This window comes from Tinamus guttatus, unplaced genomic scaffold, assembly GCF_059628265.1.
Source record: "Tinamus guttatus ecotype Peru unplaced genomic scaffold, ASM5962826v1 Tinamus_guttatus_pri_ptg000240l, whole genome shotgun sequence".
Classification (NCBI taxonomy): domain Eukaryota; kingdom Metazoa; phylum Chordata; class Aves; order Tinamiformes; family Tinamidae; genus Tinamus; species Tinamus guttatus.
In genome coordinates, this window is record NW_028288774.1 from 14,815,850 (window position 1) to 14,842,465 (window position 26,616).

The window sequence follows — 26,616 nt, forward strand, 5'->3', positions numbered from 1 at the left end:
TAGGTTTACAATTTCCTATTTTATTGGCATGAATGTATTTCTAAACTTAAAAACCCTTCTGGCAAGTTATCTCAATTTCTTATGACAAAATTTCTCACAACACACAAATATTTACAACATATACATATTTTTTTCAGTCTTTTACAACTGGTTCTTAAAAGACAAACATTTTTATAGGTTACCACAGAACAAAAGCTGTGACTTAGTTGTTTTTTTTTAATTTCATAAAACTATCATAAGTTAAAGTGAATAGATTTTCTTTAAATTCCTTGTAGCATTTTACAAGTGCAACAGAAAATATGAAGAACCAATTTAGGATAGCTGCAATTCATTGGATAAATGTTGCCTGTTGTAATCACATTGTTTCACAGCAAATTCTTGAAAAAATAAGCACCAATCATTCTTGCAAAGAACAATTTTATCTAAAAGTATTGAAAAGTGTTAAATACAAGGTGTTTAATTTACATAACAAGCAATAAATACACCATATCCAAACTTTTATTCTGCATACTGCTACCCTTGTACATATAATGTACTAAAAAGTCAGCAAATTGTCAACACCTTTTAATTTTTTTTTCTTTTTTTAAAGAAATCAATTTGACTTCCAACCAACGGTTTGCTACTATAACAAAGGCCACAAACAGTACGTCTGGGACAGCATACAGTGTTAAAACTGACAAACTCCAAGGGGAAAAAACATCTAGCAAATAAATCGAAAAGCTGTAGATCATTGCTGGTGATATTAACATATACTAGAAAACCTTAATATGCTGCTACTATGATTTTTTTTTTAATTATTGTTTAGTCAAATACCGTAAGGGCAAACTAGTGCTCTTACAGATCAAAAATAATTGTGTAGCCACACTGTATTCTCATTGTCCTGCATGGAAAGATTTGATGCAATTTCATAACTTTGCTTGAGCCTTTATTTTACAACAGAGCATTACCTCTTACTCTAACTCAGAATTGCACATAAGAAGGCTATTAAAAAGTACAATAAAAATCTGCACAAATCAGACTTAAGAAGAGTCGGTTTGCTGTACACTTTCTACAATATTATGTTGATAGGTGAATAAACAATAAAGAAGTGCTGCCACTAAGTTTTTCAGAAAGTTCTTCAGCTGAGGAATAATCAAGTGGAATTTTTGTTGGTTTTTTGTTTGTTTGTTTTTAAAAATGACATCCTGGTCAGTTTAAGACCTATAAGCTTATGCATTGAGCCTTAAAGACTGATCTTCTCTCCTCCTGGAAGAAATATCAATATCTATTGAATCCTTGCCAACAATGAGCCTTAATCTCTTTGCTGGAGGAAGAGGAATAAAGTCATCGAATTCATCATCATAGTCATCCTCCTCTTCATCATCCTCCTCTGATGAAGATTCATCTGCTGTTTCCTCTTCATAGTGACCATAATCATCTACTTCCATTCTCGACTCCAAAAGGGAGAGAGTTTCACTACAACACACACCATTTTCATGAAGGTCCTCAGGGTATGGCCCTTTGTTTTCTTCCTCCCGTTTTAGCTGTATCTTTAGTTTTGTTGAACTATTGCCTGATCCTGAGTTAAACCCATTATTTAGCTTTGCTACATATAAATTATTATCTCTTTCATGGTCTTTACTTAATTTGATGCTTATTTTTGAAGAATTCATTCCGTCATTTTCTTGGTCATTTGCCTTGCTACTGCTATCATGGCGTCTACGAAGAGTCAGTTTAGGGATCCCAGAGCTATTTTCAAGAATTAATTGTGCATCATACCTCGTGATTCGTCTTTTCTTTTTACTTTTTGCAGTTCTAAAGCTGTCTTTTGCTTTAAAATTGTCAGAAGTTACAACAGAGCAGCCACCAGATCCAGGGATACAGTCTTTATTATAGCTGACTGGTGTGTCCGCAACATTATTATTTTCTCCATGTTCTGGATGAGAGCTGATCAAATCTGGTACTTCATCTTTAACAGGGGCGTTGTGCGTAACATCAGTTCCCTCTGGTTTTGCAGGGGGTTTCCCCAGCTTTCCTTGCCGGGATTTCTTTTTGGACACGCCTGTGTCATTTTTGGAGCACCTCCCCTCCCCTTTATGTGATGCTCCGTGAGCCAAGTCAGTCTCACTTATCGCATGGGATTGCTGCTCTAAAACATCCGATCGTGTCCCAGTCAAGTTACTTTTATAGCTATCCAACATATTTGGTTCAAGCTTTATGTCAGAGGTCTCCTTCAAACTCATCCTCGTTCTCACCGACCTCCGTGTTATGTATGTGCAGGGTGGTACCTCGCCAGCCTGCTCATGAGCACCTTTCACAGAATTCAGTTTATATTCTCTTGCTGCATGCCTTGTTAAGCATCCACTAGAGACTGCAACTTTGACTGGTCCCTCCAATTCTTTATCCTTTTTAAGGGGCAAGTTTTTATACAGAACTACTTTCGGCTCTTTGAGAACTAAGTTTCCCATTTCCAGCTTTCTAGAAGCATTCTTCTGCTCTGGCCTTTTGCACTGATTTCTCAACTTTATCTTTGAAAGTAAAGGCTTTGCAGGCTTTTTCAGTCTCTTTGGTACCCTGGAATTATTTATATGAGTTAGTTTAGATGAGGTAGAATTTGATGATGCTGGAATTCTTGATATCGACTGTCTTGTTAATGTCCTGCTCTTGCTGTTCTTTTTTACGCCAATTGAAGATTTCCTGTTAGCTGTCAAAGAAAAGGTAAGATTGTGAAATGACACTATTTAACACGGTCCCCCTCCCCACCCCCAAGCAGTAGTTCTTCTAATATTAATTGAAATGCCTGAGGCATAAAATAGTATTCAGAAGAAAGATAGCTCAGCTTGCAGCTCAGAGCTAAGTGGAATCAAGCCCACCCAAAAGCATCTAAATTCTAGATACCCATTGATAATGGGGCGTGGGGAAGTGTATCTTATTGGCATGCTTAGAGACATGAGACCATGATTACTTCTTGATATAAACGCACAAAAAAATAGCACCTTGTGTTCTTGAAATACTTCAGGTAAACCACTCATTGGCTCTATAAATTACCTTGAAATCCCAGAATAAGTTACTGATCTAAAAAACCCAAGCCTGAGATGCATTTATCCCAATGCTAAGAGAACAAGTCCATCACAGTGGAAAGTTTATCACATTTTTGAGACCTTGTTTGCCAAGTTTGCTCCTTGCTTACTTGCATTAGCTTTTTCCTGAGTGGTATCTGCATCAGTGTTAGAGCTGACGGATTGGCTGTCTGAATTTTTGCTGCTGTCACCCAACTTTTTAAGTCTGTTCAATCGCTTATCTGTTTCTCTCAGTCCATATTTACTATTAATCACAGGAGTAGGTGCTGGCAATCCCACTCTTGATTTAAAAGCACCAGTTCCACGTCTACAAAAAAGAAAAACACCATATATTAATAACTGCTAACAAATTTAGCATTGTGTCATATACAATCCTAGGTATATTTAGATAAACAATGCCAATATCTACTAAGTGTATTAGCATTTTGTGGGATATTTCAATTAGGTATGTCATTTCAGTAAGATGTGCAGAAGAATCTCCAATTTATTTCTAGAGACATGCAAAAGCATTTTTTCCTGTTGCTTTTTATCTACTTCAGGATCATTTCATAATCAAATTGCATAGCTGAAAATGAGATGCTGCAGCTCAAAATACTATTTGATAACAACTTGGATAACAACTGAAAAGGATTATTTTTCTTTAACCACATCCACTTAGTTTTTTTTAAAAAAAAAAAAAAAAAAGATTGCCAGCTCCAGTTATAACGCTTGTTACTGCATCAGTTATAAATTACATAAAAATAGAATTATCCCCTGGGTAGTCTTCATTTGGAAAAAGGCTCCATTCATGCATTTAATCACCAAACTTAAGTGGCAGAATTCCTGCACTTCAGCCATCACAACAAGAATCCTTTTGCTACCCTTCATCCTTCAGCAAACTTGCACTTCACAAAATTAACACTTCCATTTGGATTCCAGTGTGCTGCACTGAAAGCAAACCTCTAAAACCTAACCACAAGTGCACCACAGAGACCAGAGAGGATCTTGAGCTCTACAGGGTTAAACATTACTGTGCAGGCACAGTATTTTCACTCAAATTGACTGATGTTTGACACAGAACCTTCTTTCAATATTGAGTTCTGCAAATTACAGGCAGCTAAAATATTAGACTGACCCTAACACAAACAGCCACTTCAGACTAGATGTGGACAGGGCTACGGAGGGCCAGAACTGTCTTCCAATGCATCCATCAGATCTGGTGCCCAGTTATCCCAGTTAACAGGAACATGCTCAGCAAGCAGTGCAGAAAGCAGCAGTTGCCTCGTCTACCTATTCCATTTCTCATACTATGGGCATGTATTAAGTGACTCTGCTTAAAGTTTTTTTTCTAACTTTGACCTACCCAGACACACAAGCTTGGAGGTCCATACTGAAAGATTTTCCCTTAAATTGCTGGAATTGTTTAGTGACAAAACTACCTAATAAAAATGAAGGTAAGATTACTGACCTACTTATATGTGTGTGCACTAAGCTATTTCTAAATATGATCAATATTTTGTCCTTAGTACCCTTCCTCCTTCTACAGTTAGCTCATACAGTTGTCACAGGTTCTCTGCAGCGCCTTCTGCTAAAATCAGTTAGATGATTCACAAGTGATGCTGAACCTCTGCTTACGTGTACAGCAACAGAAGTTTCTACAGGTCAGAAAGGTGAGTGTGGAGTCCTTCTTGGAGGAATATGGCCGCCAGATGAACCAGCCCTATGAGCACGTGGCGCAGACCAAAAATGGTCACCTTGAACCTGCACAATGAGGAAGGTTCTAGAACATGGACGGAGCCCGACAACAACCAACCAGAGAGAAGAAAGGCTCTAGCCAATCAGACGAGACAGGGGCAGCACACAGGGGAATGGAAATGGGATATAAGGGACAGCTTTGTTTGAATAAACGGGTCTTTCTGCTTGATTCACATTGGGCTTGGGACGCTCCATGGTTTTTCTTTCCTCAGTTGGTGACCCCAATGTGATGCACGGCATCAAAGCTTAAGAAACATGTGGGGAACCCCAAAGGAGAGGCCCAGCTGGAGGACAGCTCAGCAGGACTGAGACTGGGATGGATTGAAGGACAGTCCGGGAACAAAAAAGAATGAACGTTGCAATGGGATGTCCTGTGAGGTGAGCAGCTGGGGCAGGAGATGGGTCAAGGAGTCACAAAAGAAGATGTAATTGTTAAACCTGTCCTGCATATACTCTCTAAGAGAGGAATTAAGTACGATGAGCTTATGCTCCAGAAACTGTCAATCTGGTGTCGAGAAAACAGGTTCCCCGCTGAACTGGAAAACGCTTTGGAAGTTGGAGTATGGGAAAAGGTCAAAGAAAAACTGTGGGACAGAGTACGCAAGGGTAGTAAAGAAGCTGAAAATGTAGCTACTACTTGGAGGTTGGTGCCATCAACCTTGCAAAGTTTAAAAGCAGAAAGATCTGCAGCTGCTGAGGCATTCCAGCATATCCAGCTCATATTAGAGTATTCCAACAACAACCTGTCCCATCCTCTGTATCATCGTCAGCACCCTCGATGGAGGAGCAGCTAGGAATGGGAGAGGGGGAGATGGCAGTTGATGAGCCCTGACCATTGCCTCCGCCTTTGGGAGAAGAAGCTCCTGAAAGAACTGCAGGAGCCAAAGATCCAAAGGATCCACCGCCAATACCACCGCACCAACCGCCCAATAATAGTGCAACAACGTTTTATTCACCCCTACCACCCTCACCACACCTCCATCTCCTACACCTCAACCACCCCTCACACCCCCAGGACATGGGACTGGGCAAACAAACCGTTATGAAAGTTAGGGGAAAAGGAAAGAGATCTGATTCAGGAGAGAGTTTTGCAAGAGGAAGGAAGGGCTGTGCTCGTGCATTGGGAAGAAAGCAAAAGATGGGGTCGAGGAAACCATGGGGAAGGTGGAAGAGGGAGGTTTAAAGGATATGACACAAAGAAACATTGGAAGGGAATTATTCAAAATGCAATAAAAGAAGCAGAATTCCTTTCTAATGCCTATCCAGTAGTTATGGAGGTCAAAATCAGCCCCGTCATGGGATCTGAATAAGGAAGCTCATAAGTCAGTATAACAATATGGTTTACATGGGCCTTTTATACAAGCTGTACTTAACATATTTACAGGGCATTTGCTAACACCTCATGGTATCAGACAATTGGCTGTGGTGCACTCGGTGGCGGGATGCGGCTGCAGCTGCCGCTCTCGCCTATTTGGACAGAGCTGAAGGGGACCCATTGCGCCTGATCAACAGATACGCTCATTGGAGGGGGTCAGTGGACTGATGCACAACGCCAAGCTCGATTAAATGTAGAGGTTTTGCCCTTGTCAGCTACCTTGGTGCAAGAGGCACTCGTGGCCCTTCCTGAGGACGGGCAAGCTATCGCGGAGCGCATGAATCAGACGTTGAAGCATCTGCTTCACAGAGGGGGAGAATTGGGATTATCCCCTAACAATCAGTTATATAAAGTGTTGTATGGTTTTGAACTTTTTGCAGTTACCACAGGACAGCCTGGTGCCCCCAGTGGTAAAACATGGAGCAGGATTAAAAGGAGATCTCGCAGAACTAAAAGAAGGACAATGCAAAGTCATGGTGAAAAATGGGACCACAGGGACATGGGGACATTTCCCCCAATGACTTGGGGAAAAGGGTATGCCTGTGTCGTTACGGATACCAGAACCAGATGGGTACGAGCAAAATGGGTGAGATCATGGCTGGAAACAGACTTGAGTAAATCAGATGTAGCAGACAAGCAACCAGGACCCTAGCTGTGGAAAGTGTGAACCTGCAGAAGGAAAACATGGAGGAAAGAAGTGTTACTGTTATTAGCTGTATATTGTGGCTCATAGGAGCTAATGTTACTTTTAATGCTATTATAGGGGTTGATGCTGCTTTTAAGAAGCATAACACATCCATTAGCGTTAAGCAGACTGTTAATTATACCCAAATCAAGAGTTGTTGGCTTCGCGGGACAGCAGATCAATTCGATGCACCAGTGTTAGGTATTCCTTTAAGCAACTGGACAGACCTGAATCCGTATAGCCTACTCAATACGTCATATCAATGTATACAGGCGAATGTCACTATGGAAGGAATACCTTTTACACTTCAATTAGTTAATAACACAGTGCCTTATATATATTATAGCTTACCAGGCCTAAACCTAGGCACCTTTCAAAACCAAACAGGCAACTGGTTGACCATAAAGCTTAAGTTGAACCATAGCGGGGATATAAATTCTGCAAGTAACTACTCAGAGGGAGTAGGAGACCAACAATGGGCTGATTATCTATAGGGAAAAGCCACCACAAATACATATCAACCTGCAATGTGCCAGGGGGTCACTGGTGGCTGTGTGGAGACCAAGTTGCCTGAAAACAGCTCCCAGGCAACTGGTTAGGACAATGTACTATGGGAATTTTAGCCCCCCAACTATGAGAGGAATAGTAAGGGGCCTTCGGGGAAAGTCTAGAACCAAACAAGAGATTGGTAATCCTCTAATAAGATACAATACCAGGCTCCATGGCTTTGTTAGGGTGCTTTTGCCAACCCTTGGTATTGTTCAATTAGAGAGGGCCATTCTGAATATTTCAGGTGAAATGGAAATCATTGCTAACAAACAGCAGAAGCTATTTTTGGGTTGCAAACAGAAGAGGATTCCCTGAGAAAAATAGTCTTACAAAATCAAAAGGCCCTTGACATCCTAACCGCACAGGCTGGAGGAGTATGTACCCTGATAAATGAAATAGGTTGCAGCTATATTGATCAGTCCTGCAAAATACTTACAGATGTCCAAGACATTTGGGATGATGCAAAGATTTGGCATAAAGTCACAGAGGATGAAGGTCTGTCATGGTTGGACAATTCATTAAGTGGATGGGGAATTTCAGGATAGTTACAATTGTTAATGAGAAGTGCAGGGATGGAGTTGTTGATTTCATGTTGCATTCTGATAATTGTGCCTGCCTTGTTGAAATGCCTAATATGATTGAAAAAGCCTTAAGGAAGGTTTGGCCACTTCAAGAACTAAATGGGGGAATTGTGGAGTCATTCTTGGAGAAATATGGGCACCCGATGAACCAGCCATACGAGCACATGGTGCAGACTAAAAACGGTCACCTTGAACCTGCACAATAAGGAAGGTTCTAGAAGATTGAAGGAGCCTGATGACAACCACCAGAGAAGAAAGGCTCTAGTCAATGAGACAAGATGGGGGCAGCACGCGGGGAAGGAAATGGGATATAAGGGACAGCTTTGTTTGAATAAACAGGTCTTTCTGCTTGATTCACATTGGAGCGTGCTGAGCCCACTGTTTTTCTCCCCTTGGACTAAGAAATACTTTCAAATGCTATGATGAAAAAGCTGGGTCGGAATGACAAGGTTTTCCTGTCATTGTGTAATGGACAGATAGAAGCAAGCACTATCCAACACCAGTAGGTCTTCGCAAATACATAAACTGAAGTTCTAATCTTATATGGTAAAGACTACTTCACCTGTTCCCATAAGCACAACACACAAAAAAATGCTTTTGCTGGTAGAATTAAGAGCAGCAGCTGGGAGGTAGGTAGTTAGCTGTCTAACTGTGCCTAGTCTTTTTCCTTTCCAATTCTGCTTTATTCCTTCACATAATACAAATATGTGCAAGAATCTTTGTTATTCTCACTTTGGATTGCTTGCAGGACAGATGAGGAAACATATGTAACAACTTATGTCATTAAAATGACTAATCAGAAAAATAGTTACACATTTCAGAAAGTCTGACTGCTAATACCCAAGTTTTTTAGCTTCACAAAATAGCATTAATATATTCAATTGCAGCTGAATCTTCTTTACATTAATGCATACCTTTCACAGGTGTAACATTCGCAGTATTCATTATTCTCTCCAAAAAAGCCATCTCCGTAGTAACAAGAGATTTCTTCTCCAGGTTCAATATCTCTTAGAGCTTTCACACATGCTGTATCTCTGCCAGTTGATACAAACTGGGGAGGGAGATGACAAGGAAGAGGGATAGAAAAACGGCTGATCATTAAGGCTGAACAGCATTTGAATTAGAAATAAAACAGTGGGGGGAGGAAAAGGTGCAGGGATAGGGAGAAAAAAAAAAATTTAGGTGGGTTGCTTTAGTTATTTATTTTTAGTTTTCTGCTTACCTTACAGTTAGGTCTGCAATCTGAAAAAGGTCCAAAAGATAAAGTCAATTAACTGTTGATAAGACCTGAAACATGAATAATTGTAGATATCTAAAGTAAGGATTCACTCTGACTTCATTAAAGCTAGAATCTCAACTAAATAGTGGGAGTTTTGTTAGCATTGCTCATCTGTTATCAGTAGCTGTGCTTCAGAAGCAGCTTGTTTGTATATAGTGGGTTTTTTTTTTTTTTTACTACTATAAATGATCTGTTTCTCTTTTCTTTAAGGTAAGAAGATATACCTTAAATCCTACCTGTTTTGCCTTGAGCTTAAAAGCACAATAATATCTGAGAAGCATCTGTGCATATGATAAAAGAAGGTACAAAGAGCTCATCTCAGAAACATAGGACTACAGACTAAGTTCACTATTTAGCTACAGCAAGAATGCAGGGGAGGTAGCAGAATACTCCACCAATTCAGGTGCCAGTTCCAAAGACTCTGCAAAGGAAGATGTCACTTCCCAGAGCTCCTGGTGAGCATCCCAGTACAGAGCCCATTAGCTCTGGTTTGGTAAACTCCCAACAGGATTATGTCTACACTAATCAGCACACCAAATTACATCACTTATATTCAGCAGACAGAAGTCAAACTTCTGTTCACTATTGTGTGCTTTATCTCACACAGGATAAACCACCTGAAGAGAACTGCTTGGGTCATTTAACACTCTTCATATAGTTGTTACTTACCATGATTGATAAATGCAGCAGGACCAAGCCACAGTTGAGCACAGTTTTTCCGCGTGGAATACATGACACTGAAGTCATTTTCCCCGTGTCTCAGCAGCATGTTTTCTTCCATTTCTGACAGTTCAGCAATGCAGCCCACAAGTAATTCTATTTTATCATTCCGTTTCCTTCAGGGTAAACACAGTAGTGAAAGTAAGAATACGTATGTCAAAGATCCCAAAACACATCTTTTCAGGGAGAAGCTTCTCAAAACAAAAGCTGTCAGTAAGCAGAAGTTTTCCTAATGCATTTCTAACCTCCTGAAAGGTCTGCATCTTAGTTTGCAGACATGTGTCATACTAGTGGCACTCAATGCAGTGACAGAGCAGCTCATGTTGAGTCCTGCCAGCCTTGTGCCTTGGCCCCTCGCTCCCAGCCTGTGCACACGAGCATGTTGTCCCCTCGGAGGTGCTGCTGTGACTGCGTACAGCCACACAGTAAAACAAGCAACAGAAATGCTGCTGGGGGAGAAGGGAAGAAAAGGGAATTTGGATTAAAAACTTGCATTAAATCAGTCTGTTGGCACTGCCTTTGACAGGTACATCACAAAACTCAGGCCTGACAAAATGAGATGGGGAAACACATGGAGTTCTGCACCTGTGTCTCCAGGAGAGACTTGTCTTGCACAATCAATGAATGTAACACCCCAAGTTTCACAATGGAGAAAGACTTAATTCTCCCACAATTATCTGTTATATAATAAACCCAGTATGATGGGAATCTTGACATTGATGTCTTTCTTGCAGAAGTCTAATGACTAATTGATTTGAGGAAATTAATTATTTGACAGAAAACAAGATGACAAAATTGTATACAGAAGTCTCCATGGCTAACCCTAAATAGGTAATTAGTTATATTGCAGATTCATGTATAGATTGTCAAACACACGAAAAAACTACCTTTTTTCCATCTTACTAGTTGGCAGTTTTAATTTTATGCTACACTTTAATATACCTTTTTTTCAGCATATATCTTTCAAAGTAACTGACAGAAGTAGCAATAGTAAATCATGCTACTTACCATTCTTTCGTTGCAACTATTTTGGCTCCATTTTGCTCAGAAGAATACCGGTTACAAGGCAGTATTTCAAACCCACTGTCAGTTGCAAACATTCGTAAATAAATAAATACCTGCAATGAAAGAAAACAGCAATGTGCTGTTACAAAGCAAAACAAAAACAGTCAAGAACGCTTCTATATAAAGAAATCAATTAATTTGGAAAAAAATGGAATGGATATTGTCAAGGATTTGTTAATTGCTGAAATGTATCTGACAAATTTCCTGAGATACTCTGATTACAATTTTAATTATACACATTATGTTAAACTCTTACTTCTTCAAATAACTAGCAAGAATGCTTGCATGAATCACCTGAATATCTAAAGATTAAACAAAAGACTAAAGCTGCCTTGAATGGCATAAGAGACCCATAAGCATGAGTGATTTCTTGTTAAAGTCACTGAATAACCATGCTTGAGAATTCTGCTCTGATTTTCAGGCACCACAGAGACCCATGCAAACATATATTGCATAACATACAAAACAGATGTATTTTGTACAGTGCAATTCTAACTCTTTCCAGCTCTCAGTGAGATATTACTGTTCGTGAAAAGACTGGATACTGAATTTGAGGATTGCTCCATCAGTTCTCTAGAAGTTGTCGCTTTTGGCAGCTTTAGTCAAATACTCCAATATAAATCAAACGCTTTGGGAAAGCAGGATTTGCCATCTAGTTTCTTCTACTACTCCTGTGGTGTTTGAGAGCAGAAAAAGGCCTAATTCTTTTTGACTGTATCTAAAAAACCTAGAAAAGTTATGCTCATCCCTGAAATCTTAAAGTAAAAATCCTCAGACATCCATCCCTGAAATCTTAAAGTAAAAATCCTCAGACAACCTTGTAACTTTTCAGTGTCAACAGCCTTTACGATACACAAAACGGGTTTGGAGCATGGTAAGGTGGGGGGGGAAGTGGAAAGTATTCCCACAGAGCCCTGTATCAGTAACAACATCTATTTTAAGGTGTAAGGCTTTTCATTTTTCCTTTGGCTTTCTCTAGTCCCTAGTTTCATTTATTAACAGAAGCAGATAAAAACGTGTCAAAAATGAAATAAATCTTCAAAACTCTTGTTTTCCAGAAATTTGCTTCTGTCTTTTGCTTATGACTTAGGCCAGCAGAAGAGCAGTTTCCTTTCTATGTGTGATATTAAAGCAAAGGCAATAGAAAGCTAGCTTTTTCTTCCCTTCTTTTTGGGTTATCTAGATTTGAACAACTGAAAGAAACTTCCTGTTAGAAAACAATCAAACAAGTAAGGTATCACAGAGCAGTGGGTGACTTTACTGCTGCTACATTCTTAAGAAATTTGTTAAAACATTGTCTTAGCCTTTCAACCATCTGAAAAAGCACATTAATTACAAATACACCTACATGTTCCTTGAACAACCTTTCCTGCATTTTGTTCTTGTTAAGAAAATAGTGCCGGGCCCAGTCACCTGACGTCAAGGACTTGAAGGCTTTTTCTAAGTGCTCATCTTTCTTAAAACGTTCAATCACCTCTTTTAGTTCTTCTTGCCTTCCTTTGATAGGTCGAAATCTGAAACAAAGAATAAAGCTCTTCCAGTCCACCGTTATTCATCTCAAATCTTCCTTGCAATACAAAGTTGGGTTTGCTAACCATATACATGCTTAACTGCTAGCATAATGAAACTAATCATTACTTATACGCAAATTACAGACCCTCCTTTCCATGGCTCCAAAGATAAAGCCAAGCACCCTACTTGGAGCTTTGAAAGTCTCCATTCTCTTGAGAAGCAATTTATTTACAAATTTACTTACAAGACAAGTCTCCAATGAGGTTAACTAGTGAAGAATAATATTCTGCTGTTTTTAAACACCCACTAGTCAGTAAGTAGGAAAAACAAATGCAACAAAAGCTTTGTTGTCCTTACTTGCCCTTACTTTCCTCATCAATTTAAGAAAAAGTAATGCAGATAAGAAAAACAACACAAAACACACCACCCACAAAAACCACCAGCAAATGAATGGAATGCTGTAAGCTTCCCCATACCTCAATATCAAAGGATCTAGACAGTTCTATGTTTTCTTGGTGTTGAGGTGATTTGTTTTTCCTTCAGGTCTCAAGTTTTTCTCAAAGTCAGACTTGAAACTACACTACACTAACAGTTTTTAATTAGAGACACCCTATGACACATTTGTTTACAAATAAACTGCTGTCTTAGAAAACCATATATATCAACAAAGCCAAGAGAAGAATTCCTATGTAGAATGCAAGCTTAGTATTTGCATTCATATAAAACATTCCAAGACTAGACAAGAAATAGCTATAAGCAGTAACACACAGCACAGATATTACATCTGTGAAGAAAAAACACTTAAAGGGAAACTTAGGTAGCTACAATTCACCATTAGACAAAAATCTTAAGGGTAAAACGCTCTGTGTCAGCAGAAAACTCCAGCTTCCCTCAAAGCTTGGTATTTAAGACAAGTATCCTTCATATCTTCAAAAAAGATGCTGAGTGACAAAACACAGCACCCTATATGACCGCAAGGACCAAGAGGCCCAGTGCTAAGATACAAAGCCATAAAAAGCAAAATTTGCTAAAAATTATGACAAATAGTTATATATCTATATTGTTTATGACTGAACTGATATCCATGGGTATTTTCAGAAAGAGGGAGAAGAAAAGGATATTTGCTTTTCTGAGCACACAATACACCCAAGGGCACTCTTTCAAAGATTTTCTAGGGTCATTAGAAACTTTTTGTAGCCTTGATTTTTTAAAACGACACAGCTCACTTATTTGCTTACACTGCACAATGGTAAAGATGTTAAGCAAGTTGATATGTTTTGAATGAATCCTCATGACACACATCTTAAGCACTTGAAGTGTGTACCAGCTTCATTATCCTCACTGCAGATTGATTCTACTTGCTATTATTTAGCAGCTAGAATATTCAATATCTGTATCTAAAGACAGACATAAATGGAAATAAATCCTTCAAGTTAACCTAAGGAAACGTTACCATCTCCCTCACTGATATTGTTTCTTAAAAATACTGTAAGACTTGCCTTATCTTCATTATAGTATATCAAGCACTGCCAGTAGCTTATTTTGAGAAGACCAAAAAAATACATACTGCTTATACTCGTCTGATGGAACAAAAGATGCTAAGCATTGTATATTCCGTTTTTGTTTTACCTCTTAAAACAGGAAGAGTTTAATCAGAAATAACTAGCCATGAAAAAAATTAACTTCCCTCATTATCAAGAAAAAACAAAACCTGTCTGCATGCCCTGCAAAAACCTGCAATAGAGAGACCTTACAAGCACAATGCCACTTGCACTGAAAGCAGGTTACCAGTTCTTTGGTGCTGCTTTCTTGGAGAACTATCTTCCAGGCACGTGCCATCTGAAAAACTTCCTTGTAATGACTCAGCCTTTCTTGACATCTTCTGAACACGACAAGTTTTATTAGCAAAACCCTTACAACTTTCACAGCGGAGGACTTGGCAAGTAGTTCCAAGAAGAACTACTACTTAGATTAGATGAACTTCCTGCTGGCTGGGATAACATCCAACAAGACAGCAAGGTTTGTCAAGAAATAGATGATGCAGTTTTCAGTGGGTATGTTTTAGAAGTGCAGAAAGAGTCATGTCAAGAAGCTTCAAACTAGTTCTTCACTAAAGGACATCTCTATCACATCTCCACTAAGCATGAACAGCCTTTAACAAGCTGCTGAGACCACTCTAGAGAAAGTACTAGAATTATGTTATTTCTGGTTTGTTCCATAGGGAAGTCTCCCTCAACTGTCACTCACCTAAAAGCAGAAACCTTCCCATCCTCCTGGAACCAGAAAAGGAGGCCCTTCCCAGATTTGACAGCACATCTATGAGCTTCACTACACATTAAGAGTATTCATCATGACATAGCCTGAACTGAAGCCAACTAGTTTCAGGATAGGGCTTGCTCTCATTTTCTGTTTAAATCAGAAACAACTTTTCCCACAAGGAACCGACTGCACTTGCATCTCCAGAACTGCAAAGCATACCAACTGGACAACATTTTGTGTATGTTTTTAATTGTAAACATTACGGCAGCAAATTCTATGGCTTTTCTTCCTAATAACTAGTTGCCAGCTACTTCTATTCTTGATTGGCTAAATGAATGATTGCCCTCTCCTTTTTATTTTGTGTGGAATGCACTGCTTCTCTTTTTTAAAGAGAAGTTATCTACAGGAACAAGGGTAAGTGGGGAAACCAGCACAAGACAGGCACTTTATGTGCTGTAAGACACAACTATGCTTGCATTAGCAACAAGAAGCTTGGCCAAGGCCAACAAAAGAAGTCAGCATCCTAATTCAAACCTCACTGGCCTATGACACTAGAAATCTCTGTAGTATCTGCTAATAGGCTACGTGTTTTCAAACAACACCATAAAGAGAACCTAAAAAGAAGGCAAAGCTAAATATATATGAAAGCCAAGCCAAAGAAAGTGGCTTTTAGCATCAGTAAAATAAGGGACCAATTCTAAGAAAAACAGAGATAGTAGAGAGGAAAAGAAAACCAGCAAGCAAAACAAGCCAACCAACCCAGGCTCTAAACAGATACACTAAAAGTCAGTATTATGCTTATCCAAACTTCTGGTTTGCTCCCATAAGCAGTGTCCTTATTAGATGCCCTCATGGAAACCGAACAGGATTCTCTTTGAAACTGCCCATATGCACAGACCCCTCGAGCCACCTTACAAACAGCTTAGGTTGCCAAGTCTCACAGAGCATGTCTGCTGCAAAACCTGTTGTTGAAAATTAGCTTAAGAGTAAAAATCTCATCTACCCAAGTACCTTTGAATCTTAGAAAGAAAGATTAAAATCCCTTCTTCCTGACAAGCTGCAAAATTGAAACTTGTCAAACATCCCTGAAAAATATTAACTTTTCTTTAGTTAATATGATCCAAAAAGGATAAGGAAATTGCAATTTCGGAATCAGCTAGAAGATGGTCTCATCCCACTTGAGGCTCAAACTGAGGTGGTCTCAAAAAGCAAGACTTAGGAGAACGGCGTGGGGAACCAAAGCTCTTACTCTCTCTCAGGTTTCTCTTACCTCGGGAATACTTAATCTTGAAACTCCAAGGTATAAAGCCAAAGGTCAGTGAGATGCTTGCCTATAAAGGAAGTTAAAGGAGAGGTTCTGGTAAGTTCAGGAGCACAGCATCTTGCTCAGTCACTGACAGCAGTGAGTTTGAACAGAAAGGATAAACTGACCCTGCAAGAGATGCAGTTTGGAGGCCCACACAAGTGCCTGTATCTGAGCCCTGCCGCACAATCAAGACTTGCACTGCTGAACCTGGTCCTTCAGTTTGCACTGGAGGACATCAGAAAGAGCGATTTAATGAAACACAGCACCCCCACGGCCTCTGAACAACAGGCACTTTGTTTGGAGGATATTTTATTTTAGGGGCTGTGGAAAGACAATACAACGTAATGAGAGTTGAAAAACCAACTGTTTATAAACAACTTGGAAACCATTTCTTTAGTTAACACAAATTCTGGCTTTATAACTTTTTTTGCAACTTGCAATACAAGTACATTTATTAAAAGCTAGTTATCCAACATAAAATTTTGAAGGGAAAATTTTAAAGAAAATAATCCACCTTTATTTAAATTTCTTGAACTAAAACTACACACACCAGCATGGCCAAAGCTCAAATACAGCCTAGAATAGAAGCAAAGAAAATTCCAGCAGACACACAATTTCATTCTCCTTAATGCTATTGGCAAATAAATCTCTTGCAATTGTCCGACTTAATAAATTCTGAGAAAAACTTTCCTGCGCTCCTACTCTGCCAGTCCACACAATAAATTTAATTTAGCAGTTAGCATGAGCATGGTGTGCAAGCCACTATCTGTTGGAGATGAAGCACTAAGTCCAGACAACAATACAGCTACACAAACAGTACAAAAGTAGTATTTTTTGTATCCAAAACATTCAGCAGCAGCAGAACAATTAATTCCAACATCACCTTCATGTAGTTGAGAAGGAGAAAAGAAGAGAAGCAGAAGCAAACTAGAGGATTTTACTGAATGAAATGCATCAAAACAAAAGTAAAAAGAATAAAGAATGGAGATTTTTGACCAAAGTGATCAAACAAAACCATTTTTAACAGTAAGAACACAGATATTTAGGTCTCAAGAAGGTAAAAGTTTCAGTATGGAACAGTGTGTTGCATACCTCTCACAGTGTCTCCCTAGTGCCCCAGCCACCAGCGAGCTACATGGCCACCTAACTCCACTCAGCAGGCACCCAAAGACTTTTTCTACCTTCAAATGCCATTTCTTTAGGATGAGTACCAAGCCCTTTAATTTTTCCTATTCTGAAACAAGACAAGGAACAGATCGGAGTCAGCACAGACCCATGAATGCAACCAATTTGCCAAGCAAGATTTGCTGCTTCGCCCATCTTCACTGCCACACAGAGTCACTTAGGGTCACAGGACAACATACCCTGTCACAATCAGGAATGACTGATGTTTTACCCTATAAATTCAGCACTTCCCCTTGCTACCATGCTGAAAGAAAGCAGCTTCCAACATCTACACCACATCTCCAAACATCTCATCACCTATCTGGATAAACCTACTCTTTAAGCCAGTTCATTTAGTCTCCATATTATCAGGCAGAATCACCTTCACCACCTGATGGTTTGCAGCACCACTGAAAGTAGCAATAAGGAGTTAGAAAACACAAACCTAGATCATCCTCAAAAAGCCAAAAATTTGTGGTTAAATTACTTGCAAACTTAGAAAACACAGGAACTGCTCTCTATACCCCAAACCATGATGCTGGAACATTAGGGAACCAGGAATAAAACCGCAAGGGACAGGTAAGAGACCAGCCATCTTATAACCAAGAGTCTGGCTAAAATTTAAATACGACACCTTTAATGCAATGCAATAAAGTGTGTGCTAGTATGCAACTTCAAAACTCTTCAGCCCACATAAACACACCTGAAAAGATTATTGAATCCCCTCAGCCATTTGCAACTGTAAATTTTAATCCCTGCTATCACACAATGGGAGCTTCAATCCAGGAAATAATTTGCAAAATTGCCAAATAACGGGTTGTATTTACAAGGAGGACAGACACATGATTAAGTCAATTTTAGAACCAGGAGAGCTTTTATTGCAAAAAAGAAAGTCTCATGTAGCAGTATTTGAGTAAGAAGTGACAAAAACTTCTCAGAATAGCTATATTTGACAACATAACAGTACCTAAACATATGGGTTTTTTTGGACTAACTGCTATCCTACTATTTTGCTAAGATAAGAGCTATCAATTTGGGGAAGAATGACCAGATGGCCTGTGAAAAGGGCCAGAAGCTCTGGAAACAATCTGCTTGCTCTTGGAAACCCAAGATGGAAAAAAAGCAAGAGTTGCTTTTGGGTAAAACCACAAAAGAATTTTCCAGACCTAAATTTTAGGCAGTCCATCAAGACCCTGGGAACAAGTGACTTCTGAGGAACGCTGGACAAAGCCACTAGAAGATTTGACTGAAATCTTTTGAGAACTAGCATTCAAGTCCTTTAGACATTGTTGACCTGAAAGCTTACAGAACTCGCACACCAATTCCTCAGAGGACCTGAGAAAGTGTGGAGTTTTGTTTATGTGGCTTCTGGGAAAAAAACAAAACAGGAAAATGCAACCAGGTTCTTGTCACCACTCTACCACGAGACCAAAAATTCAGCATAAACAGAGAACAGTGAAAAAGAAAGAAAGGAATAAAGCTCCAACAATAATACAGATATTTACCTAGAATTTTCAGAGCTATACTCTCAGCAAAATGAGAAGTGAGACAATACATGAAGTGTTCACATAGAAGACATACATACAAAAAAATACAGACTTGGCTTCCTAAAGTAAGGTTAAATGCAAGTCATCATCAACTCACACTGGCCTACTAGTTGCAAAAACACAAGGCCTACATGCATTTCCAATGGCTGAACAGAACGCTTGGCACACAACTTCCACAGCAGGTCTTCAAAGCAATCAGAAAAAGGAAACAAAATATTTGCTTGCTACCATCAACAAATGCTTTGTTTTAAGCTCACCTTGAGACACAAACCAGTATTTATATGGCTTTACAACACTAAAGCAAAGGACACCAAACCCAAGTTCTAAGTCCTAATTTCTACTCCAAGAATATGCTTGGGTACCAGCATCTGATTTTTTGAAGCTGGTCTAGTCTTCTCTTACATGCTTTTCCCCCTTCCCTCTATGTTGTATGCCAGCAATACATCTTGGGACTTCCAAACAGAGAACATCTTGCTAGAAGGAAGAAGATCCAAGCTACACAGCCATGATAAGCAGATCTCATCACTCTACCAAAGAGATAAACAAGAGCTGGTGCTAATAAATGCTGATGCCTTTATTTTAATTCACTGCAACAACAGAAACTCTCTCAATATGACATTAAGAGGCAAGATGTGTTTCTGATAGGATTTTTAAGCCTCACCTAAGTATTTCCCACTGTGCTCCAAGATCAATAACTATTGTCCTTGAAGACTGCCTGTAACTGTTCTCCAAGTCTGAGAAAGGCTGTCATCTTGTGTTTCTTCCTTTGTGTCATCTTTTGCTTCAAATCAGTAATTAGAAGCATTTTACAGTTGAAAGCATATGAGCAGAAAACATAACATTTACAAAAGCAGATTCTTCCACTATTAAATATTGACTATTTGGCATAGTTTTCTTAGCAGAAAGCAAATGAACTAGTAACATACAGACTTCTGTAGACTACCATCCATGAAAAAAATTGCTGAGCATATAGAATTAGCTCAAGTACTAGAAACACAAAGTCCTTAGGACAGTTGCAAGAGTACCTATTTAGACACTGTTTTGGGCACAATGCGCTATTGCAACCAACAGCATGGCAAGAAGAGGAAGAAAGCAAGAATTCCTTGTAAAGATAGATGTTGCACTCCAGGAAAAAAGTAAACTCTCTTTTGCCAAGTCTTCACAATAGAGAGACCACTATGCTACAGTTCCATGTGCAACTCCTGCTGCCAGGTTATACCAGCAACCATTTATGGTACATGACACCACCAGCTAATCTGGCAGGCATTTTTCAAACATCAGCTTATCACATAGATACAAAACCTACGCAGCTCTGGTGTCTGTGCTGCCAAGGTGAGCTGTTCTTTACAAATAGCCATGGCAATAGGTCTAAGGGGTAAGCAGTCTGTTTCCCACAATGTGATCAAGGTCTCCCATTTGCTTGTACAGTAACTAGACCACAGTTCCTGGCCTTAGAAGCTTACCATTTATATATAGCTTCTCCTTTAAGCGTAGCAATACAGATCTTATTCACAACCAAGAGCTTAGCAGGGATCTACAGAATATACTTATGATTGATGGCATGCCTGTAAAACAGGAAGCAGCATGCAACAACTAAACCACAAGCCCATGCTGAATTCAGGACAGAAAGATTCAGACAGGTGCAAAAAAGCACGTGCAGTTTTGGCAAGCAGGTTCTCAGCATGCACTTTAATTTATCTATACACACAGACATGTCTGAGTGACAGTCCTTCAGCATGGGTCTACATGAACTTTAGATTCAGGGGACCAAGACTGCGTGCCTCAAAGGGGAAGCCCTTCTTGCAATAAGGGCGTAACATAGTTCAGGCATTCAAAAGGAACAGAAAACTCCCTAAACACTTTTTTGAAGTGCTATTTCAAATGGCTAATGGTTTAAATCCTAATAACTGTTCAAGTTAGAAGACAGTGTCTATTTAAACACTCTACAGCAGAATTTTACAGGAAGGGCAATAGAAATACCTCATGTTATAAATGCATGCTGTTGTGAAACTCTAAATTTCAGCCTCAAATTCCTCACCACTTCAAAGGCTGAAGCTACTAACAATTTGCTATTTTTCAGACCTTTGTAAATATGCAGGCAAACCCATAGCTGTCCTCTGATTACATCAATAGGATGATCAATTCTTTTCTAGAAGAATAAAGACAAGTTACCTAGTATTCATTTTGTGTGTCTGAAAACCTAAGTAGGGATCAAGAACCAAACTAGTTGCTAGGTCGTCGTTTTCACACAGCTCCTTGGCAGACATCCCCGAGGAAGGCACGTAACGACTCTGGCCCTCAAATCCTGCAGCACCACTACCTGCAAATAAAAGGGTAGAAATGAGACATCACTTAGGGCACCTGACTATCAAGTCAAGCTGTATTTCTTGCCATGCAGGGCAGAGGATGGAGCACTCAAGTAGTAAGTACGGGCACAGTAATTTGCATGGTACACAGTAATGTATATGCCCCTCCCAGCACATACAAACCAATCTTTCCACAGTACACAGTGCTGCTGTATTCAATCCTGAAATTTCAGGCCAATAAATATGATGAAGTCATGAAAATACAGAACACATCTTTCTAAAATATGAACAGAAGATTTACTAAATTTGGTCCTGAATCTGCTCAAATCCATGCTCTTTAAAAGCAGCTTCAGAGCTGCTATTGATACAGGTGACTTCATTCAATGTGAAGTTTACATCTACACAAACATTCAGCTAGGCTTGTAATATAAGTTATCTGTAATCATTTCCAATCACACTAGTTCCCACCTAGCGCAAGTGATGTATTTTGCATGCAGTACAAAATATATTTACATCCAATGATTTTCATTTTACTTTCAAATTGAAGAGACCATTATGCCTAAGTAAGTTATGACAACTAATATAAACGTAATTGATCTAATAACTACACACTGAGAACATGATTTCCTTCATAAATTACGACAAAAAACAAAGTATGACGCTCCAATTAAAAACAACTTCTTTAAACATTGGCAAGATGAACCCCATACAACATTACGCCACATAAGTGCCTACATCTGCTCGATCTTCTCTCAACTCCATTTTTGCCACTCTTCGGATTCTCCTTTCCTGTGTGCTGCAACTTGGTCTGATTCTGTGGGTGGTCATTAGACAACTTGCTTCCACTTCTCCTGCCATTCACCACCATGTTCTTGGATTCTCCCAGCCACTTCATGCCCACAGAAAACCTGACCCAGTTGCATTTAGTCACTTTTCAAAAGGCTCAGAGAAGTGGATGAATATTTTCAGTTCCAATTCCTGCTGGAAATAAAACATTAAAAAATGGTTAGTGCTAAGCAGGAAATCTATTTTCAAAGTGGAACTTTTTAGAAAGATCAGAACATGACGATCATTTGCATTAGAAACATGAACAGTTGTTCATTAGCTGTTACTACTATTTTATAATTTACTACCACACCAGAAAGCAAAGATGAAATTCTAAAGGTGGTAAACTGTTCAGTCAAGAAAAAAGCAAACTCAAGAACTGGACTGGCATATGCATGCACACATGTGTCTGTGCACACATACATATGCAGATGTCTATACACATATGTTTATTCATTGCTAATAAATACATATATACACATATCTGCACAACCGTATGCATAACATCAAAACCAGATTATTTTCAAGTAAAATTATATTTACAAATAAATAGAATCTAGAAACTGTCTGAACCTATAGCAAAGTGGCATGATGCAAACAGCCTCTAAAAAGCAACAATATGCACAATGAAGTATTAAAGAACTCTACTAAGACACTAAATCTGATAGTTTAATATTCAGAGTTCAGAAAATCTCAGTCATGATCTAGCAGCCCCAGGCTACTTTTGCAGCTAGTTTAAATAAAATTAAAAAAAAAAAAAAAATCACATCTGGCTCAACAGGCCAGTAGGAGATCACAAATAGAGCAGAAAATTTACAGTATGAAAGCGGCCAGCACATCCTTGGTTTTGCCTGCAGTGCAAATAGTTTTTGCATAAATAATTATCATATAGGAAAGTCAGCAACATTTTTGAACGCAGTGGTGTCTCACCCCGTGTAACTTGCAGAAAAAAGCTGCAACCAATCTACACAACTTTTATCACCGTATTTAGGCATACACACAAATACCAAGAAAGCCATCACGAAAAAGCAGGTTTACCTGCCTGTTTTCCTAGCCCAGCAGGCTTTGCCATGGCACAGAACAGAAACCAAATAACTTGTGGATAACTAGAGTGTACAATTTGCTCTGTCTGTGGGCAAAATAGAAAGTTACCAGCTACTGCATTCAGAAAACAAAACCAACTCATCTTAAAAATTGCTGGGGGGGTGGGGGGAGGATCACTATTCACTGCATTTATCTATATCTAGAACCAGGCATTTTTACACAGTCACTCCAAAAAAACTGTCAGAAATCTCACAGCTGGATCTGCACTAAACAGTAGAGAACAGCTTTTACTTTTCTTTAGAGAAAGAATAAAGATCTTCCACCAAAAGTGCTGCCAGAAGACAGCTACACTGGCCAACTAGCTCTGTTAAGCTTGACTCTTTCTACATCTCAAACCTGAGCGCAACTGCAGAAGCAAGAAAACTTTTGTCTCCATCTACTGTTAGCTTTTAGTTCCATTGCCAGCTGCATAGTAAGAGCTGCCTGGAGAGCTCCTAGCCTCCCCTTTCCAGCACCCGCTCTCCCTACCTTCAAGGACAGTGCCCAGAGCTAGGACCAAGGGGCAGGGCTCTTCCCATAGCCACCACCTCCCTCATCATCAGCAGCCCATCTCTAGTGCACCTTCAGATGCACATTTGCTGCCCAGACAGCTCAGCACCAACTACTTTCTACCATTAGCTTGTGACGCCAAGTTGCTAGGTGAGAGGAGCAGAGAGTAATTTAGTTAAAATTAAAACTCACTTGCACCTATCAGGTCCTGAATCTGCTCAAACCATTAACATGCTTTCCAAACACTATTTTCATTTTGCTAATATTAAGAAGTACTGATGAAGGATCAAAGTAGAAATCAATAAGCAGCCTGTAAGAGGCACTTGTGAAGCCAGGCATACTCAAAGTGCGCACTGGACTGAGCAAAGGCTATATATTCCTATTTACAATGCAAATGAAAAGCCTACACCCTTCAGTGCTGGAGAAGAAGCTATGTGGATCGAATAAAGTGATTCTGCGACCACAAAAGCAGCTCTCCAAAGCTGCCTGGGCCTCCCAAGTTATCCCTGTGCTCTCCTCTGCAGCATCAACTCAGGGAAGTCTTGGTATGGGGGGGAGGAGGGGGGTTGTCTTCCAAACTGTGCAGTCTTCACCCTTTAAACTCATCTAAAGCAGCAGTTCTGGAATTACCCTCTTGATGTACAGTTGCTCAAAGTCTGCCCGAACAAACAGGCAGCCTAAGCAAGAGATAGGGCACTAACAAGATGTTTTGTGTGCAACTGGTTGATCACATCCCCTGCTTGCGGGACTAACTAGCGGTACCAAAAGAGAAGATAAACATTTCATTACTGGTGACTACAAAAGAACAGTTGACCTTTGAATCTTGGAAAGAGAAAAAAAGCATGAGTCTTGGAAAGAGAAAAAAAGCATTTACAGGATCACCTGGCTTCAGAGGATTTCACAGCCACCACATCCAGGTGGTTAAAAAATAAAATATATTTCAATGACTAAAAAAATGAGTTTCTGAGAATACAATAAACTACACAGATAAACCCAAAGAGAATGAGAACTTGCAGAGCTCTGAGGAGCTGTTCACAACTGCCCCGAGCCCCACTTTGGCTACGGTTCCTCGCAGCCTGGAGAGCTGCGCTGTGCCAGGCGAGGCGCTGGGTGCTCCCGGCTCCAAAGGGGCAAAGCCAAGCACAGCGTCACGCCAAGCAGGAACACAGGGACTTACTCCGCACTAGGAATTACTAATGGTGACAACAAAAGAAAACAAATGTAGCCACAGCACAAAGCTTTTTACACGTGGAGGATAAAAAAAAAAAAAAGACAAAAAGCAAACAAACAAAACCCCAGAAAGGTCAGGGATTCTGAAGCCAGTGTTGTACCTTGAAGAAAAGTTGGGTAGACCCAAAGCAGCGAGAGCTGGGGCTCCATTTCCACAGCCGTATAAAGGTGCTGGCACTACCACATCCCACGCCAGGCTCTAACTCCAGCCACCTGACTTGGGGCTGCTGCTCCATTTCGCCCGACCCCAGCACGGCCGTTCCAGCAAGCCAAGCCACAGGAAGCATTTACTTTCTCCGTGCTGTTACTCTGGAGTTAGCTCTTTCCCTGAGCCACCCGGGTGCAGAACCAGACCCGGATTATCAGAGGCACGTGGAAAGGTGCAGAACCAGAGCAAAACTTGCCCAGGTGAGCTCAAAGCCGCAGCCCTGGGAAACGGGTCCGCGACAACGCGGTGAATCTTAACCCGCTTGCCACCGGCTTCAGGTGCCGAGGAGACAAGGCGGGGGGACAAGAGGGGCCGGGTGGAGCTGCCACGCCGCGCTCCGCGCCGGGGAGCGCCTCTCCCCGCGCCCTCAGGCGGCGGCCGCGGGGCGCCTGGGAGCTGTAGTCCCGCGCCGGGCGGCAGCGCTGCCCCCGCTCCGCGCTGCCCCGCCGCTGTCCCGCCCCGCGCCCCCACAGCCATGCGGGCAGCCTCGCGTGCCGGCCCGGAGCGGCAGGGCCCCGAGCCCCCCTTCCCGAGCCGCCGGCTCCTAAACGCGCTTCCCCCCGCGCCGCGCCAAGAAAGCGGCGCTCAGCAGGGTAAAGCGGAGCGGAGCGGCCGCCCAGGGAGGGAGACACCCGGCTCCGGCTCGCAGGCCCCGAGAAGCGGCCGCCGAGCGGGGCGGCCTCCCGCGGCAGAACCGAACCGGGCCGGGCGGCGGCCTCGCGCCTGGAGCCCGGCGGGGAACCTCTCTCGCAAAAGCAGGGGAAGTCACTGCATAAAAATAAAGGGACCTAACTAATTAAATAATAAGAACGCCGGCAGCCGGGGGGAGCGGGACCTGCCAGCGGCGCCACCGCCACTCGGCCCTGCGCTGCCCCCTAGGGCTCGCCGGGCACCGGCCCGAAGGGGGTCGGGGGGGGGTGAAACGGGACCATCCTTAAACTGAGCGCCGCCGCCACCCCCCTTCGGAGGGGGACACCGACCCCCCCGGTCCCCGCACCCCGGTGGAAGGGAGGCAGCCCCCTCCCACCCACACACCCGGCCCACGCGTGTCCCTTGTCGCGGGTGGGGGGGGTCGCGCCCGCCGCCATTTCCCACTCCCCACTACCCCCCCGCCGCTGTCGCGGGCGGACACTGACCTGCGGTCGCCCCGCCGCGCTGGGGTCCCCTGCGGCCGCCGCGGGTGGTGTCCCGGCCTCCAGCAGGGAAGGAGTGAATCATCAAAGAACACGGAGAGAAAGAGAAGAAAATAAAAATAAAAAAATAATAAAAAAGGAGAAGGCGGAAATAAGGGAGAGAAGATTGAGATGGAAACGGGAAGAAAGGGAGCGGAGGGGAAGGAAAAACACGAAGAAAAAAAAAAAGCGGCAGTAATAATAAAAAAAAAATCCGAGTGGGGGAGGAAAAAAAAATGGCGGATTAAAATCCAAGATGGCGGCGCCGAGGGGCGAGCGGCGCCGGGGGGAGGCGGCGGGGGCGCCGCCTCGAGATCCCTCCGCCGCGGCCCGCGAGAAAGAGTCCGCCGGGCTCCCCGGAGGGGCCCCGGGGGCGACGGCGAGCGGCGGCCTCCGCGCCCTCCTCTTCCTCCTGCTGCTGCCCAGCGGGGAGCCCTCTCCGGCGGG

The 26,616-nt window shown here is 41.4% G+C and overlaps 1 protein-coding gene across 4 annotated transcripts; it reads right to left on the bottom strand.

The window, feature by feature from the left end:
- KMT5B (lysine methyltransferase 5B) lies at nucleotides 1-26,252 on the bottom strand. Of its 4 annotated transcripts, XM_088525911.1 has the most exons (10): nucleotides 26,134-26,252; nucleotides 21,877-22,119; nucleotides 21,008-21,155; nucleotides 12,396-12,561; nucleotides 10,991-11,100; nucleotides 9,932-10,098; nucleotides 9,206-9,225; nucleotides 8,898-9,034; nucleotides 3,170-3,366; nucleotides 1-2,683 (listed from the first exon to the last, which is right to left on the bottom strand). In XM_088525911.1, exons 2-10 carry the CDS (start codon nucleotides 22,034-22,036, stop codon nucleotides 1,209-1,211), a joined length of 2,580 nt encoding a protein of 859 aa, XP_088382037.1. In that variant the 5' UTR covers nucleotides 22,037-22,119; nucleotides 26,134-26,252; the 3' UTR covers nucleotides 1-1,208. The 4 variants fall into 4 exon arrangements, with proteins under 4 accessions (XP_088382037.1, XP_088382038.1, XP_088382039.1 ...); XM_088525912.1 differs by lacking the exons at nucleotides 21,008-21,155; nucleotides 21,877-22,119; nucleotides 26,134-26,252 and adding an exon at nucleotides 16,089-16,137 and having other exon boundaries at nucleotides 111-2,683; XM_088525913.1 differs by lacking the exons at nucleotides 12,396-12,561; nucleotides 21,877-22,119; nucleotides 26,134-26,252 and having other exon boundaries at nucleotides 111-2,683; nucleotides 21,008-21,072.
- Between the last annotated feature and the right edge of the window lie 364 nt (nucleotides 26,253-26,616).

Excerpts from the sequence above, each read along its gene's own strand:
- KMT5B (XM_088525911.1), bottom strand. The coding sequence starts at position 22,036 with ATGAAGTGGCTGGGAGAATCCAAGAACATGGTGGTGAATGGCAGGAGA. Across the intron at positions 9,226-9,931 it reads TGCTGCATTTATCAATCATG|ATTGCAGACCTAACTGTAAG; the intron begins GTAAGTAACAAC and ends GACCTTTTTCAG. Across the intron at positions 3,367-8,897 it reads GAATGTTACACCTGTGAAAG|ACGTGGAACTGGTGCTTTTA; the intron begins GTATGCATTAAT and ends TCTTTTTTGTAG.